Source organism: Pleurodeles waltl, chromosome 11 (genome assembly GCF_031143425.1).
Source record: "Pleurodeles waltl isolate 20211129_DDA chromosome 11, aPleWal1.hap1.20221129, whole genome shotgun sequence".
In the NCBI taxonomy this organism is placed as follows: Eukaryota; Metazoa; Chordata; class Amphibia; order Caudata; family Salamandridae; genus Pleurodeles; species Pleurodeles waltl.
In genome coordinates, this window is record NC_090450.1 from 98,965,565 (window position 1) to 98,981,246 (window position 15,682).

A 15,682-nucleotide genomic window follows, 5' to 3' on the forward strand; every position below is an offset into this window, starting at 1 on the left:
CTAAGAAAAGATATTTTTCTATGACAAAACCTATTGGCTGGATTTGTCTCTGAGTGTGTGTACCTCATTTATTGTCTGTGTATGTACAACAAATGCTTAACACTACTCCTTGGATAAGCCTACTGCTCGACCACACTACCACAAAATAGAGCATTAGTATTATCTATTTTTACCACTATTTTACCTCTAAGGGGAACCCTTGGACTCTGTGCATGCTATTCCTTACTTTGAAATGGCACATACAGAGCCAACTTCCTACATTGGTGGATCAGCGGTGGGGTACAAGACTTTGCATTTGCTGGACTACTCAGCCAATACCTGATCACACGACAAATTCCAAAATTGTCATTAGAAATAGATTTTTGCAATTTGAAAAGTTTTCTAAATTCTTAAAAGACCTGCTAGGGCCTTGTGTTAGTCCCTGTTAGCATTTCTTTTAGAGTTTAAAAGTTTGTTAAAAGTTTGAATTAGAACCTAGAACTAGTTTTAGATTCTTAAAAAGTATTCCAACTTTTAGAAGCATAATGTCTAGCACAGATGTGAATGTGGTGGAACTCGACACCACACCTTACCTCCATCTACAGATGAGAGAGCTAAGGTCACTCTGTAAACTAAAGAAAATAACAATGGGCTCCAAACCTACCAAAGTACAGCTCCAGGAGCTTTTGGCAGAGTTTGAAAAAGCCAACCCCTCTGAGGATGGCAACACAGAGGATGAAGATAGTGACTTGGAGGGAAATTCCCCCCCTCCAGTCCTACTTAGGGAGAACAGGGCTTCTCAAGCCCTGACTCCACAAATAATAGTCAGAGATGCAGGTTCCCTCACAGGAGGGACCAACAACTCTGAAATCACTGAGGATAACTCCAGTGAAGAGGACATCCAGTTAGCCAGGATGGCCAAAAGATTGGCTTTGGAAAGACAGATCCTAGCCATAGAAAGGGAAAGACAAGAGATGGGCCTGGGACCCATCAATGGTGGCAGCAACATAAATAGGGTCAGAGATTCTCCTGACATGTTGAAAATCCTTAAAGGGATTGTAACTAAATATGAAGATGGTGATGACATCACCAAATGGTTCACAGCTTTTGAGAGGGCTTGTGTAACCAGAAAAGTGAACAGATCTCACTGGGGTGCTCTCCTTTGGGAAATGTTCACAGGAAAGTGTAGGGATAGACTCCTCACACTCTCTGGAAAAGATGCAGAATCTTATGACCTCATGAAGGGTACCCTGATTGAGGGCTTTGGATTCTCCACTGAGGAGTATAGGATTAGATTCAGGGGGGCTCAAAAATCCTCGAGCCAGACCTGGGTTGACTTTGTAGACTACTCAGTAAAAGCACTAGATGGTTGGATTCAAGGCAGTGGTGTAAGTAATTATGATGGGCTGTACAATTTATTTGTGAAAGAACACCTGTTAAGTAATTGTTTCAATGATAAACTGCATCAGCATCTGGTAGACCTAGGACCATTGGGTCAAGACAAGGGTGTCCAAAACTTCCACAGGGGGTGACCAAAAGAAAGGGGTCACAAAACCTCCCCAGGGGAAAGGTGGTGAGACAGCCAAAAATAAAAATAGTAAAGAGTCTTCTACAGGCCCCCAAAAACCTGCACAGGAGGGTGGGCCCAGAGCCTCTTCACAAAACAATCCTGGGTACAAGGGTAAAAACTTTGATCCCAAAAAGGCCTGGTGTCGAAACTGTAGTCAGTCTGGACACCAAACTGGAGACAAGGCCTGTCCCAAGAAAAGTTCCACTCCAAACTCCAATCCAGGTAACACTGGAATGGCTAGTCTCCAAGTGGGATCAACAGTGTGCCCAGAGCAAATCAGGGTCCACACTGAAGCTACTCTAGTCTCTGAGGGTGGGGTGGATTTAGCCACACTAGCTGCCTGGCCGCCTAACATGCAAAAATACAGGCAGCAGCTCTTTATTAATGGGACAAGTGTAGAGGGCCTGAGGGATACAGGTGCCAGTGTCACCATGGTGACAGAGAAACTGGTTTCCCCTGGCCAATACCTGACTGGAAAAACCTATACAGTCACCAACGCTGACAATCAGACTAAAGCACATCCCATGGCAATGGTAACTTTAGAATGGGGAGGGGTCAATGGCCTGAAACAGGTGGTGGTCTCCTCAAACATCCCAGTAGACTGTCTGCTTGGAAATGACCTGGAGTCCTCAGCATGGGCTGAGGTAGAACTAAAAACCCATGCAGCCATGCTGGGTATCCCTGAACTGGTGTGTGTAAAAACAAGAGCACAATGCAAGGCACAGGGTGAAAAAGTAGAGCTGGAGTCTGGAAGAAAGGCCCAGCCTACCAAGAGAAAAGGAAAGTCAGTTGGGAAACCAACTGCAACACAGTCAGAAAAAGAGAACCTCTCTTCCCAGGAAGAAGTTCTGCCCTCTGAGGGAACTGAGCCTTTGGAGCTTGAACCTTATCAGGTTGAGCTCTTAGGCCCAGGGGGACTCTCAAGGGAGGAGCTGTGTAAGGGACAAGAAACCTGTCCCTCTCTTGAAGGCCTTAGGCAGCAAGCTGCTGAAGAGTCCAAGGGCAAGAAAAATGGAACACATAGGGTCTATTGGGAAGATGGACTCCTGTACACTGAGGCCAGAGACCCCAAACCTGGTGCCACTAGGAGAGTGGTAGTGCCTCAGTCGTTCAGAGAGTTTATTCTGACCTTAGCCCATGATATTCCCCTTGCTGGGCATTTGGGACAAACCAAGACGTGGGAGAGGTTAGTCAACCACTTCTACTGGCCCAATATGTCCCACAAGGTTAAGGAGTTTTGCCTCTCCTGCCCCACCTGTCAAGCCAGTGGTAAGACAGGTGGGCATCCAAAGGCCCCCCTCATTCCACTTCCAGTGGTGGGGGTCCCCTTTGAAAGAGTGGGTGGGGACATAGTTGGTCCACTAGAACCTCCCACAGCCTCAGGAAATATGTATATCCTAGTAGTAGTGGATCATGCTACTAGGTATCCTGAAGCTATTCCCCTTAGGTCAACTACTGCCCCTGCAGTAGCCAAGGCCCTCATTGGTATCTTTACCAGAGTGGGTTTCCCTAAGGAGGTGGTGTCTGACAGAGGTACCAACTTCATGTCAGCATACCTAAAACACATGTGGAGTGAGTGTGGGCCGACTTACAAATTCACTACACCATACCATCCACAAACTAATGGCTTAGTTGAGAGATTCAACAAGACATTAAAAGGCATGATCATGGGGCTCCCAGAAAAGCTCAAAAGGAGATGGGATGTCCTCTTGCCATGTCTGCTTTTCGCTTACAGAGAGGTGCCACAGAAGGGAGTAGGATTCTCACCCTTTGAACTTCTGTTTGGTCACCCTGTAAGGGGACCACTTGCTCTTGTTAAAGAAGGCTGGGAGAGACCTCTTCATGAGCCTAAACAGGACATAGTGGACTATGTACTTGGCCTTCGCTGTAGAATGGCAGAGTACATGGAAAAGGCAAGCAAAAACCTTGAGGCCAGCCAACAGCTCCAGAAGTTTTGGTATGACCAAAAGGCTGCAATGGTTGAGTTCCAACCAGGGCAGAAAGTCTGGGTTCTGGAGCCTGTGGCTCCCAGGGCACTCCAGGACAAATGGAGTGGCCCTTACCTAGTGCTAGAAAGGAAGAGTCACGTCACCTACCTGGTGGACCTGGGCACAAGCAGGAGCCCCAAGAGGGTGATCCATGTGAACCGCCTTAAGCTCTTCCATGACAGGGCTGATGTAAATCTGTTGATGGTAACAGATGAGGATCAGGAGGCAGAGAGTGAACCTCTCCCTGATCTTCTGTCATCAGACCCAAAAGATGGCGCAGTAGATGGAGTGATCTACTCAGACACCCTCTCTGGCCAACAGCAAGCTGATTGTAGGAGAGTCCTACAACAGTTTCCTGAACTCTTCTCCCTAACCCCTGGTCAGACACACCTGTGTACCCATGATGTGGACACAGGAGACAGCATGCCTGTCAAAAACAAAATTTTTAGACAGTCTGACCATGTTAAGGAAAGCATCAAGGTGGAAGTCCACAAGATGCTGGAATTGGGAGTAATTGAGCGCTCTGACAGCCCCTGGGCTAGCCCAGTGGTCTTAGTCCCCAAACCTCACACCAAAGATGGAAAGAAAGAAATGAGGTTTTGTGTGGACTACAGAGGGCTCAACTCTGTCACCAAGACAGACACCCATCCAATTCCTAGAGCTGATGAGCTCATAGACAAATTAGGTGCTGCCAAATTCTTAAGTACCTTTGACTTGACAGCAGGGTACTGGCAAATAAAAATGGCACCTGGAGCAAAAGAGAAAACAGCATTCTCCACACCTGATGGGCATTATCAGTTTACTGTTATGCCCTTTGGTTTAAAGAATGCCCCTGCCACCTTCCAAAGGTTGGTGAATCAAGTCCTTGCTGGTTTGGAGTACTTTAGCACAGCTTATCTTGATGATATTGCTGTCTTTGACTCCACCTGGCAGGATCACCTGGTCCACCTGAAGAAGGTTTTGAAGGCTCTGCAATCTGCAGGCCTCTCTATCAAGGCATCCAAATGCCAGATAGGGCAGGGAACTGTGGTTTACTTGGGCCACCTTGTAGGTGGAGGACAAGTTCAGCCACTCCAACCCAAGATCCAGACTATTCTGGACTGGGTAGCTCCAAAAACCCAGACTCAAGTCAGGGCATTCCTTGGCTTGACTGGGTATTACAGGAGGTTTGTGAAGGGATATGGATCCATTGTGACAGCCCTCACTGAACTCACCTCCAAGAAAATGCCCAAGAAAGTGAACTGGACTGTAGAATGCCAACAGGCCTTTGACACCCTGAAACAAGCAATGTGCTCAGCACCAGTTCTAAAAGCTCCAGATTATTCTAAGCAGTTCATTGTGCAGACAGATGCCTCTGAACATGGGATAGGGGCAGTTTTGTCCCAAACAAATGATGATGGCCTTGACCAGCCTGTTGCTTTCATTAGCAGGAGGTTACTCCCCAGGGAGCAGCGTTGGAGTGCCATTGAGAGGGAGGCCTTTGCTGTGGTTTGGTCCCTGAAGAAGCTGAGACCATACCTCTTTGGGACTCACTTCCTAGTTCAAACTGACCACAGACCTCTCAAATGGCTGATGCAAATGAAAGGTGAAAATCCAAAACTGTTGAGGTGGTCCATCTCCCTACAGGGAATGGACTTTATAGTGGAACACAGACCTGGGACTGCCCATGCCAATGCAGATGGCCTTTCCAGGTTCTTCCACTTAGAAAATGAAGACTCTCTTGGGAAAGGTTAGTCTCATCCTCTTTCGTTTGGGGGGGGGGGTTGTGTAAGGAAATGCCTCCTTGGCATGGTTGCCCCCTGACTTGTTGCCTTTGCTGATGCTATGTTTACAATTGAAAGTGTGCTGAGGCCTGCTAACCAGGCCCCAGCACCAGTGTTCTTTCCCTAACCTGTACTTTTGTATCCACAATTGGCAGACCCTGGCATCCAGATAAGTCCCTTGTAACTGGTACTGCTAGTACCAAGGGCCCTGATGCCAAGGAAGGTCTCTAAGGGCTGCAGCATGTCTTATGCCACCCTGGAGACCTCTCACTCAGCACAGACACACTGCTTGCCAGCTTGTGTGTGCTAGTGAGACCAAAACGAGTAAGTCGACATGGCACTCCCCTCAGGGTGCCATGCCAGCCTCTCACTGCCTATGCAAGTATAGGTCAGTCACCCCTCTAGCAGGCCTTACAGCCCTAAGGCAGGGTGCACTATACCATAGGTGAGGGTACCAGTGCATGAGCATGGTACCCCTACAGTGTCTAAACAAAACCTTAGACATTGTAAGTGCAGGGTAGCCATAAGAGTATATGGTCTGGGAGTTTGTCAAACACGAACTCCACAACACCATAATGGCTACACTGAAAACTGGGAAGTTTGGTATCAAACTTCTCAGCACAATAAATGCACACTGATGCCAGTGTACATTTTATTGCAAAATACACCCCAGAGGGCACCTTAGAGGTGCCCCCTGAAACTTAACCGACTGTCTGTGTAGGCTGACTAGTTCCAGCAGCCTGCCACACTAGAGACATGTTGCTGGCCCCATGGGGAGAGTGCCTTTGTCACTCTGAGGCCAGTAACAAAGCCTGCACTGGGTGGAGATGCTAACACCTCCCCCAGGCAGGAGCTGTAACACCTGGCGGTGAGCCTCAAAGGCTCACCCCTTTGTCACAGCACCGCAGGACACTCCAGCTAGTGGAGTTGCCCGCCCCCTCCGGCCCCGGCCCCCACTTTTGGCGGCAAGGCCGGAGAAAATAATGAGAATAACAAGGAGGAGTCACTGGCCAGTCAGGACAGCCCCTAAGGTGTCCTGAGCTGAGGTGACTAACTTTTAGAAATCCTCCATCTTGCAGATGGAGGATTCCCCCAATAGGATTAGGGATGTGACCCCCTCCCCTTGGGAGGAGGCACAAAGAGGGTGTACTCACCCTCAGGGCTAGTAGCCATTGGCTACTAACCCCCCAGACCTAAACACGCCCTTAAATTTAGTATTTAAGGGCTTCCCTGAACCTAAGATTTTAGATTCCTGCAACAACAAGAAGAAGGACTGCCTAGCTGAAAACCCCTGCAGAGGAAGACCAGAAGACAACAACTGCCTTGGCTCCAGAAACTCACCGGCCTGTCTCCTGCCTTCCAAAGAACTCTGCTCCAGCGACGCCTTCCAAAGGGACCAGCGACCTCTGAATCCTCTGAGGACTGCCCTGCTTCGACGACGACAAGAAACTCCCGAGGACAGCGGACCTGCTCCAAAAAGACTGCAACTTTATCCAAAGGAGCAGCTTTAAAGAACCCTGCAATCTCCCCGCAAGAAGCGTGAGACTTGCAACACTGCACCCGGCGACCCCGACTCGGCTGGTGGAGAACCAACACCTCAGGGAGGACCCCCGGACTACTCTACGACTGTGAGTACCAAAACCTGTCCCCCCTGAGCCCCCACAGCGCCGCCTGCAGAGGGAATCCCGAGGCTTCCCCTGACCGCGACTCTCTGAAACCGAAGTCCCGACGCCTGGAAAAGACCCTGCACCCGCAGCCCCCAGGACCTGAAGGACCGGACTTTCACTGCAGAAGTGACCCCCAGGAGTCCCTCTCCCTTGCCCAAGTGGAGGTTTCCCTGAGGAAGCCCCCCCTTGCCTGCCTGCAGCGCTGAAGAGATCCCTTGATCTCTCATTGACTTCCATTGCGAACCAGACGCTTGTTCTAACACTGCACCCGGCCGCCCCCGCGCCGCTGAGGGTGAAATTTCTGTGTGGGCTTGTGTCCCCCCCGGTGCCCTACAAAAACCCCCTGGTCTGCCCTCCGAAGACGCGGGTACTTACCTGCAAGCAGACCGGAACCGGGGCACCCCCTTCTCTCCATTGAAGCCTATGCGTTTTGGGCACCACTTTGAACTCTGCACCTGACCGGCCCTGAGCTGCTGGTGTGGTAACTTTGGGGTTGCTCTGAACCCCCAACGGTGGGCTACCTTGGACCAAGAACTGAACCCTGTAAGTGTCTTACTTACCTGGTAAAACTAACAAAAACTTACCTCCCCCAGGAACTGTGAAAATTGCACTGTGTCCACTTTTAAAGTAGCTATTTGTGAATAACTTGAAAAGTATACATGCAATTGAAATGATTCAAAGTTCCTAATGTACTTACCTGCAATACCTTTCAAACAAGATATTACATATTAAATTTGAACCTGTGGTTCTTAAAATAAACTAAGAAAATATATTTTTCTATGACAAAACCTATTGGCTGGATTTGTCTCTGAGTGTGTGTACCTCATTTATTGTCTGTGTATGTACAACAAATGCTTAACACTACTCCTTGGATAAGCCTACAGCTCGACCACACTACCACAAAATAGAGCATTAGTATTATCTATTTTTACCACTATTTTACCTCTAAGGGGAACCCTTGGACTCTGTGCATGCTATTCCTTACTTTGAAATAGCACATACAGAGCCAACTTCCTACAATTGCTATGCAAATAAGTGGAAAAGATTTGTTTATTACTGCCATAATAATCAAATTCAACCCTTACACGCATCTGCCAAAGACATCGTAGGATACTTACTACATCTGCAAAAGTCAAAGCTAGCTTTTTCTTCCATTAAGATACATCTTACAGCAATTTCAGCTTACCTGCAAATTACGCACTCAACTTCTCTATTTAGGATACCAGTCATAAAAGCATTTATGGAAGGTCTAAAGAGAATTATACCACCAAGAACACCACCAGTTCCTTCATGGAACCTCAACATTGTCTTAACACGACTCATGGGTCCATCTTTTGAGCCCATGCACTCTTGTGAAATGCAATACTTAACATGGAAAGTTGCATTTTTAATTTCCATCACATCTTTAAGAAGAGTAAGTGAGATTCAAGCATTTACCATACAAGAACCATTTATTCAAATACACAAGCATAAAGTAGTTCTACGGACAAATCCTAAATTTTTACCAAAAGTCATATCACCGTTCCACTTAAATCAAACAGTAGAATTACCAGTGTTCTTCCCACAGCCAGACTCTGTAACTGAAAGAGCACTACATACATTAGACATCAAAAGAGCTTTAACCCCCTGCAGAAGAAGAAAGAAGACACCAACTGCTTTGGCCCCAGTCCTACCGGCCTGTCTCCTGCCTACTAAAGAACCCTGCTCCAGCAACGCTTTCTCCAGGACCAGCGACCTCTGAATCCTCAGAGGACTGCCCTGCTTCCAAGAGACCAAGAAACTCCCGAGGACAGCGGCACTGCTCCAAAAGAACTGCAACTTTGTTTCAAGGAGCAGATTTAAAGACCCCTGCAACTCCCCGCAAGAAGCGTGAGACTTGCAACACTGCACCCGGCGACCCCGACTCGACTGGTGGAGAACCAACACCTCAGGGAGGACCCTCCGGCGACTCCGTGAGTAACCAAAGTTGTCCCCCCTAAGCCTCCACAGCGACGCCTGCAGAGGGAATCCCGAGGCTCCCCCTGACCGCGACTGCCTGAACTCCCTTTCCCGACGGCTGGAAAAGACTCTGCACCCGCAGCCCCCAGCACCTAAAGAAACGGAACTCCTGTGCAGGAGTGACCCCCAGGAGGCCCTCTCCCTTGCCCAGGTGGTGGCTATTCCGAGGAGCCCCCCCCTTGCTTGCCTGCAACGCTGAAGAGATCCCTTGATCTCTCATTGAAAACCATTACAAACCCGACGCGTGTTTGCACAATGCACCCGGCCGCCCCCGCGCTGCTGAGGGTGTACTTTTTGTGCTGACCTGTGTCCCCCCCGGTGCCCTACAGAACCCCCCTGGTCTGCCCTCCGAAGACACGGGTACTTACCTGCTGGCAGACCGGAACCGGGGCACCCCCTGCTCTCCATTGAAGCCTATGCGTTTTGGGCACCTCTTTGACCTCTGCACCTGACCGGCCCTGAGCTGCTGGTGTGGTAACTTTGGGGTTGCTCTGAACCCCCAACGGTGGGCTACCTTGGACCAAAAACTGAAACCTGTAAGTGACTTACTTACCTGTGAAAACTAACAAAAACTTACCTCCCCCAGGAACTGTGAAAATTGCACTGTGTCCAGTTTTAAAACAGCTTATTGTGTTTTATGTAAAAAGTATACATGCTAATGTAATGATTTAAAGTTCCTGAAGTACTTACCTGCAATACCTTTCAAATGAGATATTACATGTAGAATTTGAACCTGTGGTTCTTAAAATAAACTAAGAAAATATATGTTTCTATAACAAAACCTATTGGCTGGATTTGTCTCTGAGTGTGTGTTCCTCATTTATTGCCTGTGTGTATGTACAACAAATGCTTAACACTACTCCTTGGATAAGCCTATTCCTCGACCACACTACCACAAAATAGAGCATTAGTATTATCTCTTTTTGCCACTATCTTACCTCTAAGGGGAACCCTTGGACTCTGTGCATACTATTCCTTACTTTGAAATAGTGCATACAGAGCCAACTTCCTACATTGTGCAAGTTATCTTTCATAAATGGGGAGAACCCCGGCTCAATCTTTTCACCATTTTGAGAATTCGCAATGCCAACAGTTTGGAGTGCTGGATTTTCCCAGGTGACTCTGAGATTTATTCCGGCTAGAGTGGAGCTCGGGACTCCTGTACCCCTTTTTGTCACTACCTCTCTTAAGCTGAGTTCTGATGAAGTTCAGAAGTGACTGGGCCCAAGTTGTCCTAGTGGCATCAGGTTGGGCAAGGAGAGTGTGATAGCCGAAATTTGTTGGCATCCGTTTCCACCCTTTGATCAGGCTGCTGCTTCAGGGGAATCTCGTAATATAACAGCAGGGCAGGGTCTTGCTCTCAGGCCTACGCAATCTTCACCTCCATGCTTGGAGAATGAGCAGCCGCTGTTGACTGGATTCAAACTCTCTTCTAAGATTGTTATCATTTTGGCAGCCAGGCATCCCTCCACAAAACTTGTTTATGTTTGTTGTTGGAACAGATTGGTGGCTTTACCTAAGGTTCTGCAGGCTGACACTCTTCAGACCAGACTTGTTGCTTTTTATTGAGCTCTTAGCCCCAGCATGGACTTGTTTTGGGCACATTAGAAGTTTTTTGTTTGCTTTTTTTTTTTTTGTTTTTTTTTTTATTCTTTTTGAATTTGCCGGATTAACCTTCTTTATTAAAATTGGCTGTTGTGATGTGTGCGTGTTTTTTTTTTTTTTTTTTTTTTTTTTTTTTTTTTTTTTTTAAATGAAGGTTTGCAACTTTCAAATCTACCTTCTCCTTTCATTATGCCCCTGCGGGACCTGATATCAAACCTCTGCCCCAACTGTCTATTATGGATTCTCACCCTCCAGACAGTTTTCCACATTGCCATAACATCGGGGCTATGAGTGAGTGATCTGCAAGCCATACTCTGCTTTCTTTCCAAACAGGTTGGTATTGTGGACCCTAGCCTCCCTTGTTACAAAAGTGTTGACGCTTTTCATGTCTGGTAAAACCTCACCATCCAGACATTTTCTGGTGGATATTTAACCACAGATTGCTCACATACCCAGCCATCCTTACTGTTCTGTGATTTGTGCTCTTTTCTCCATCTGAAAAGGTCCCATGTCTAGAGATCTGTACACAGGTCAGAACAATTCTGCTAATGGGCTCTGCGTCTGGGATTGCAGACAGCCTAAAAAGCAACTGACGGCATGCATGGGTGGCGCTTGTATGTGGCTCAGCATGTCATTTCCAGAGCAGAACGACCTCCGCGCGGAGCTGCGTGATGCCCCTTACTTCACGCTGTATTTCTGCTAAAGGTTTTTTCCGATCTAGTCTGACGACTGGGGAATATTAAAAAGATGAGGAGTCTTCAGTTAGATGGAATATCAACCAGAAATAACTTTTAACAAATATAATTAACTGGTTTAGTTGTCAGACTAGAAGGATTTGAGTGTTCAAGGTGTAGTACTAGTCACACAACCATTGGGTCTTATTTAACAGCTTGTTCTGTTTTTTTTTTTATTTTTTAAATCTTGTTTAGTAAATGCATAGACAGAAGCAAAGGTTGTAATTTCTATTTTCTATAATGCTTGTCAACAAAATATATTTCACTAAAGTTTTTACTCTTTGCCATTCTGATTAGCTTGTGGTATAAAACGTCGATATACTCAGCATTGCTTTCTGTGCTGAGAACATTTTCATTTTAATAATGTTCTGTTCTGTTTTAGGCACTTGAGCATCAAAAGAAAGAGTTTGTAAAATATTCCAAAAGTTTCAGTGACACTTTGAAAACGTATTTTAAAGATGGAAAGTAAGTAATCAACTTCTTAACTTATTTACAAACACTTGTGTCCGTTGCTGCCACTATTGCTACAAGTTGACTACTGGGTTAGCAATACAAAAATGTAAAATGCTCCTTCCATGCTGTATTCCCTTGCGGTTTTAAATGGCTGTCTTTTTCTCCTCCTATCAAACAACTGTAAATTTTGAAGATTTAAGTTTATGCTAGAAAGTAGATCGACAACAGAATTTATTAATGGTAGTTTTCTCTATTCATGTCATCGTACATTATAACATTTAACATAACATTTGCCATTCGGTAAAAGGATCAGGCAGCATTATCTAAGTTGTGTATAGTCCCAACCATAAACTTTAGTTAGCTAATGCATGTAACGCACTACAATCTGGATTATGATAACATCAATCAGTTAATTGTACCTTTTTTCCCAAAATAGTTGAAACTTGGCTGATTGATATGTAGTCTGTAACTTTTGTTTTGCGGCAATACTCAAAGCATCAGTGAAAATATGCATGGATGTATAAAATTGCAGCAGTTAAAAAGTGTTTTAACCCTCAATGTACAATTTTAGACGCAGCCAGGTCAGTAGAGTTTAAGAAAGCACTTATCAATTAGAATAATTAGTAAAGTAAAATGTATGTGTGACAGCTGCTGATACTGCATATTTTTTGCACTGCTCTTGGTAGCATTCCCTTGTTTATTTATATGAGATTTGCTTTCTCACTTCAGGTGTATTTTTTTTTTTTTTAAATAAAGAGCCTATTGTGACTTTTACATGAGGTTGTGTCTGCTGTACTTAATGGAAGGTGGTTATCCTGGCGAGCCTAGATTATGTGAATCTTCCTTAACCTTTTCTTGCCAGCCTTTGCAGTCCCCCCCCATCTGCATTAGGTACAGAACACAGCAGCACATGTAGAGTGTTGGAAGGGGAATGTTCTCTGCATGGAGTACAGATGTGAACTCTTGTTCTCAGTGACCCTACAGCATGTGACTCTAGTATCCGACTCTTTTGCATCTCAGCTAGAATGATAATCCAGTATGCGTAATGAGTCTCGGCCTGTCCCCGCTAGTGCCAAGACCCAGAACCGGTTCTACAACCTGGAGTGGGGCACCAAGTGTGCCTTATATTTGTCAACATGCTTCTACTGTCCCTGTCCTAGGTTGTTGATTCGAAGTGCAGGGGCAGTCTACCAGTTTTTGCAAATTAATAGTCCTGAACAGAACGTTTTTTTGTTAGAGAAGAGTGTCCCCTCTTTGTTAAAAGGAAAAAGATAGAGAACTAGATTTATAAACTTAAAGCAGACATAGTACTGTTACAAGAGACTAGGATAACTAAGGAGATGATATCATTTGGGTGAAATTGGATCAGTAGCACCCTTTGTTCTTCTGCCATCAACAAAAAAAAGAGGGTTGATAATGCATTTCCAAAACCTCAGGCCTATCAGTAGAATCTCACATTTCTGATGATGGGGGGCGATGGATCCTAACAAAATTCTCCCCAAACACAAGCTCTTTTCACGTTCTCAACGTATATTGCCCAAATATCAATGAGCTGGATTGCTGGGACTCCTTGACCGTTCCTTTCGACCAAATTCCCAATCAGGAATTAACTATCAGGCCTGGGGAGCTCAATCTTATCATGGATTTCACTCTTGTTAGGCAATCCAGATCAACAATGCAGCTCTTTAAATCACATATGTCAGTACTTAAATTATGCTCTACATTGCATCTACAGGACACTTAAAGACTACAACACTCTGACCCCAGGGATTACACTTTTTTATCCACCCCTCACAATTCATACTCTAGAATTGAAAACACAATCATCTGATTGACCAAACAGAAATCCTCTTGAGACTAGTTTCCAACCACTCGGCCATCACCCTTTTGCTTCTAGGAACCAACAAGAGACCTTATACTGAATTATAGAGGTTTAACGATGAATCCAATAGAGATACTTCTTCAAAGAACTCATTGAAATTACCAAACTCAATTATATAAATTAAATTTCTCCCTTGGATAATTCACCCTCAACCTATTGGGATCCACTAACAGCTGATATTAGGGGCTCACTAATTGAGATTCAATCTAAATTAAATAAATCCTGTAACAGCTTGTTAGAGTTTGAAAAGGAGACAAAGTCCCTAGAGGCTTCTCACATTTCCAGCCCAAATGACCACACCCTTTCTACCCTTACCAATAAGAAATATGAATACAGTGGGATTATGAGCGAGAGGGCGGGGTTCTTGGTTAACCAATAAAAAAATGTAAAACTTTGTGAGGCAAATAAAGCCGGGAAAATGTTGGCATCATATTTAAAACAGACAGTCCCACAAGAGTGTCACTTCTCTTAAAGATACACTGAACATTTTCCAGAAACACCCTAAAATAAAAAATCATGGGCATCTTCAAAGATTTGTATACATCCCTCTACAAACGCCTCTTACAGTGAGAAATATAGGGTATATCTAAATAGTATACAACTTCCTACAATTGCAGACCTAAGAAAAGCAACACTTGGCTCACCAGTTACCTTGGAGAGAAATTCAAGAAGGCTATTGAATCTCTTAAACTGCACAAAGCCCTCGGGCTGGACGTCTTTTAGACTAACTTTTATAACGTTTTTGTCTCCACCCTTGGACCTATACTTCTTGATCTCTTCTATCACTTCTTCAAATTGGGCTCCAATGTAGGCACGGCAAGTGAAACCACCATTGTAGTGAGGTTAAAGAGACCCAGACCTAAAACTACAGGCCAGTTTCATTGATCAATTTGGGTGCAAAAATATAATGCAGAATCCTCTGTAAGAGGTTAGAACCTCTTTTACTTTGCCTGATCAGTCACACACAAGTGAGTTTCATGGAAAAACCCCTTTCTAGTGATAACATTACTTTTATGACACAATATATAAATTAGGTTCAATCTATAAATTCCAACACCGTGGCGATCACATTAGATGTCAAAGGCATTCAACAGAGTCTCCTGGGTTTTTCTACGTGAAACTCTTCTAAAATTAAATTTAGGTGAAATCTTTACTAAAATGGTAATGGCTTGTTACAGTTGCCCCTCTGCCAAAGTGAGAACTGGAGGACTAATGTCCTTTTTTTAATCTCAAAAGGGGCATTAGACAAGGTTGCCCTCTCCTTCTTTATTAATTTTGACCCTTTAATCCTTACTTTGTATTATTCAGATGAACATGCCCATCTCCGGTGTTTCTTTCAATAAAATTACTATGAAAGTCTTGATTGTGACTGAGAATGCTGGTCACTCAGTTACTTCATTATTACAGACGATTGATTAATACGTTCTAGAAGCTGGTTATAGTCAAAGGATTAAACAATCTATCTACTTGCGACCTATTAAGCTCCTCAGACCTGTCTAGGCAGCTCGTTTGTGAACAAGCTGACCCTTTGGAGCGCTTTGGGTCCGCAGGGTCGGCGTAGGTCCCATCAGGTTCTGAGCCGACAGCTCTGGCCTCTACTCTGATGGGGTCTCAGGGATGCGATCTCCGATCTGAATCACACTGGTTGTGCCAGTGCAACCTCCGGTGCTGATCCCACGCAAATTCTCCCGGCTCGGTTGGTGCCCATCGACTGTGCCAGGCCCATTCTCTTCCCGGACAACAGAGTCAAAACGGCATTGATCGGTGATTCCAAAGCCAACAGGGCCCAGTGGCTCTACGTCATTGCCTGAGCATTGTTTGGAACAGCCATGCATATGAGAAGAGTAGGAGGGGTCACTGGATTCTTTGGAATACCAGTTATACACCCCAAAAGAGAATTTGGGATCGGTATTAGGAACTAAGATGCCAGAGGACTGGACACCTCCCTAGATACTGGCTTGCTCTCGCCACCTACTGTGGCTACGTAGGAGGAAGCATCTTACGCAGGGGTGATGAAGAATGCAGTGCAGGTCCTTGATCTCT

At 45.4% G+C, this 15,682-nt stretch overlaps 1 protein-coding gene across 1 annotated transcript in view; it reads left to right on the forward strand.

Annotated features, from left to right (window-relative positions):
* PDCD10 (programmed cell death 10) overlaps nucleotides 1–15,682 on the forward strand; it is a 212,097-nt gene that overhangs the window by 160,291 nt on the left and 36,124 nt on the right. The window contains exon 7 of the mRNA XM_069213217.1: nucleotides 11,687–11,769. Coding sequence (XP_069069318.1) covers nucleotides 11,687–11,769 — 83 coding nt within the window. The remainder of the gene's footprint in view (nucleotides 1–11,686; nucleotides 11,770–15,682) is intronic.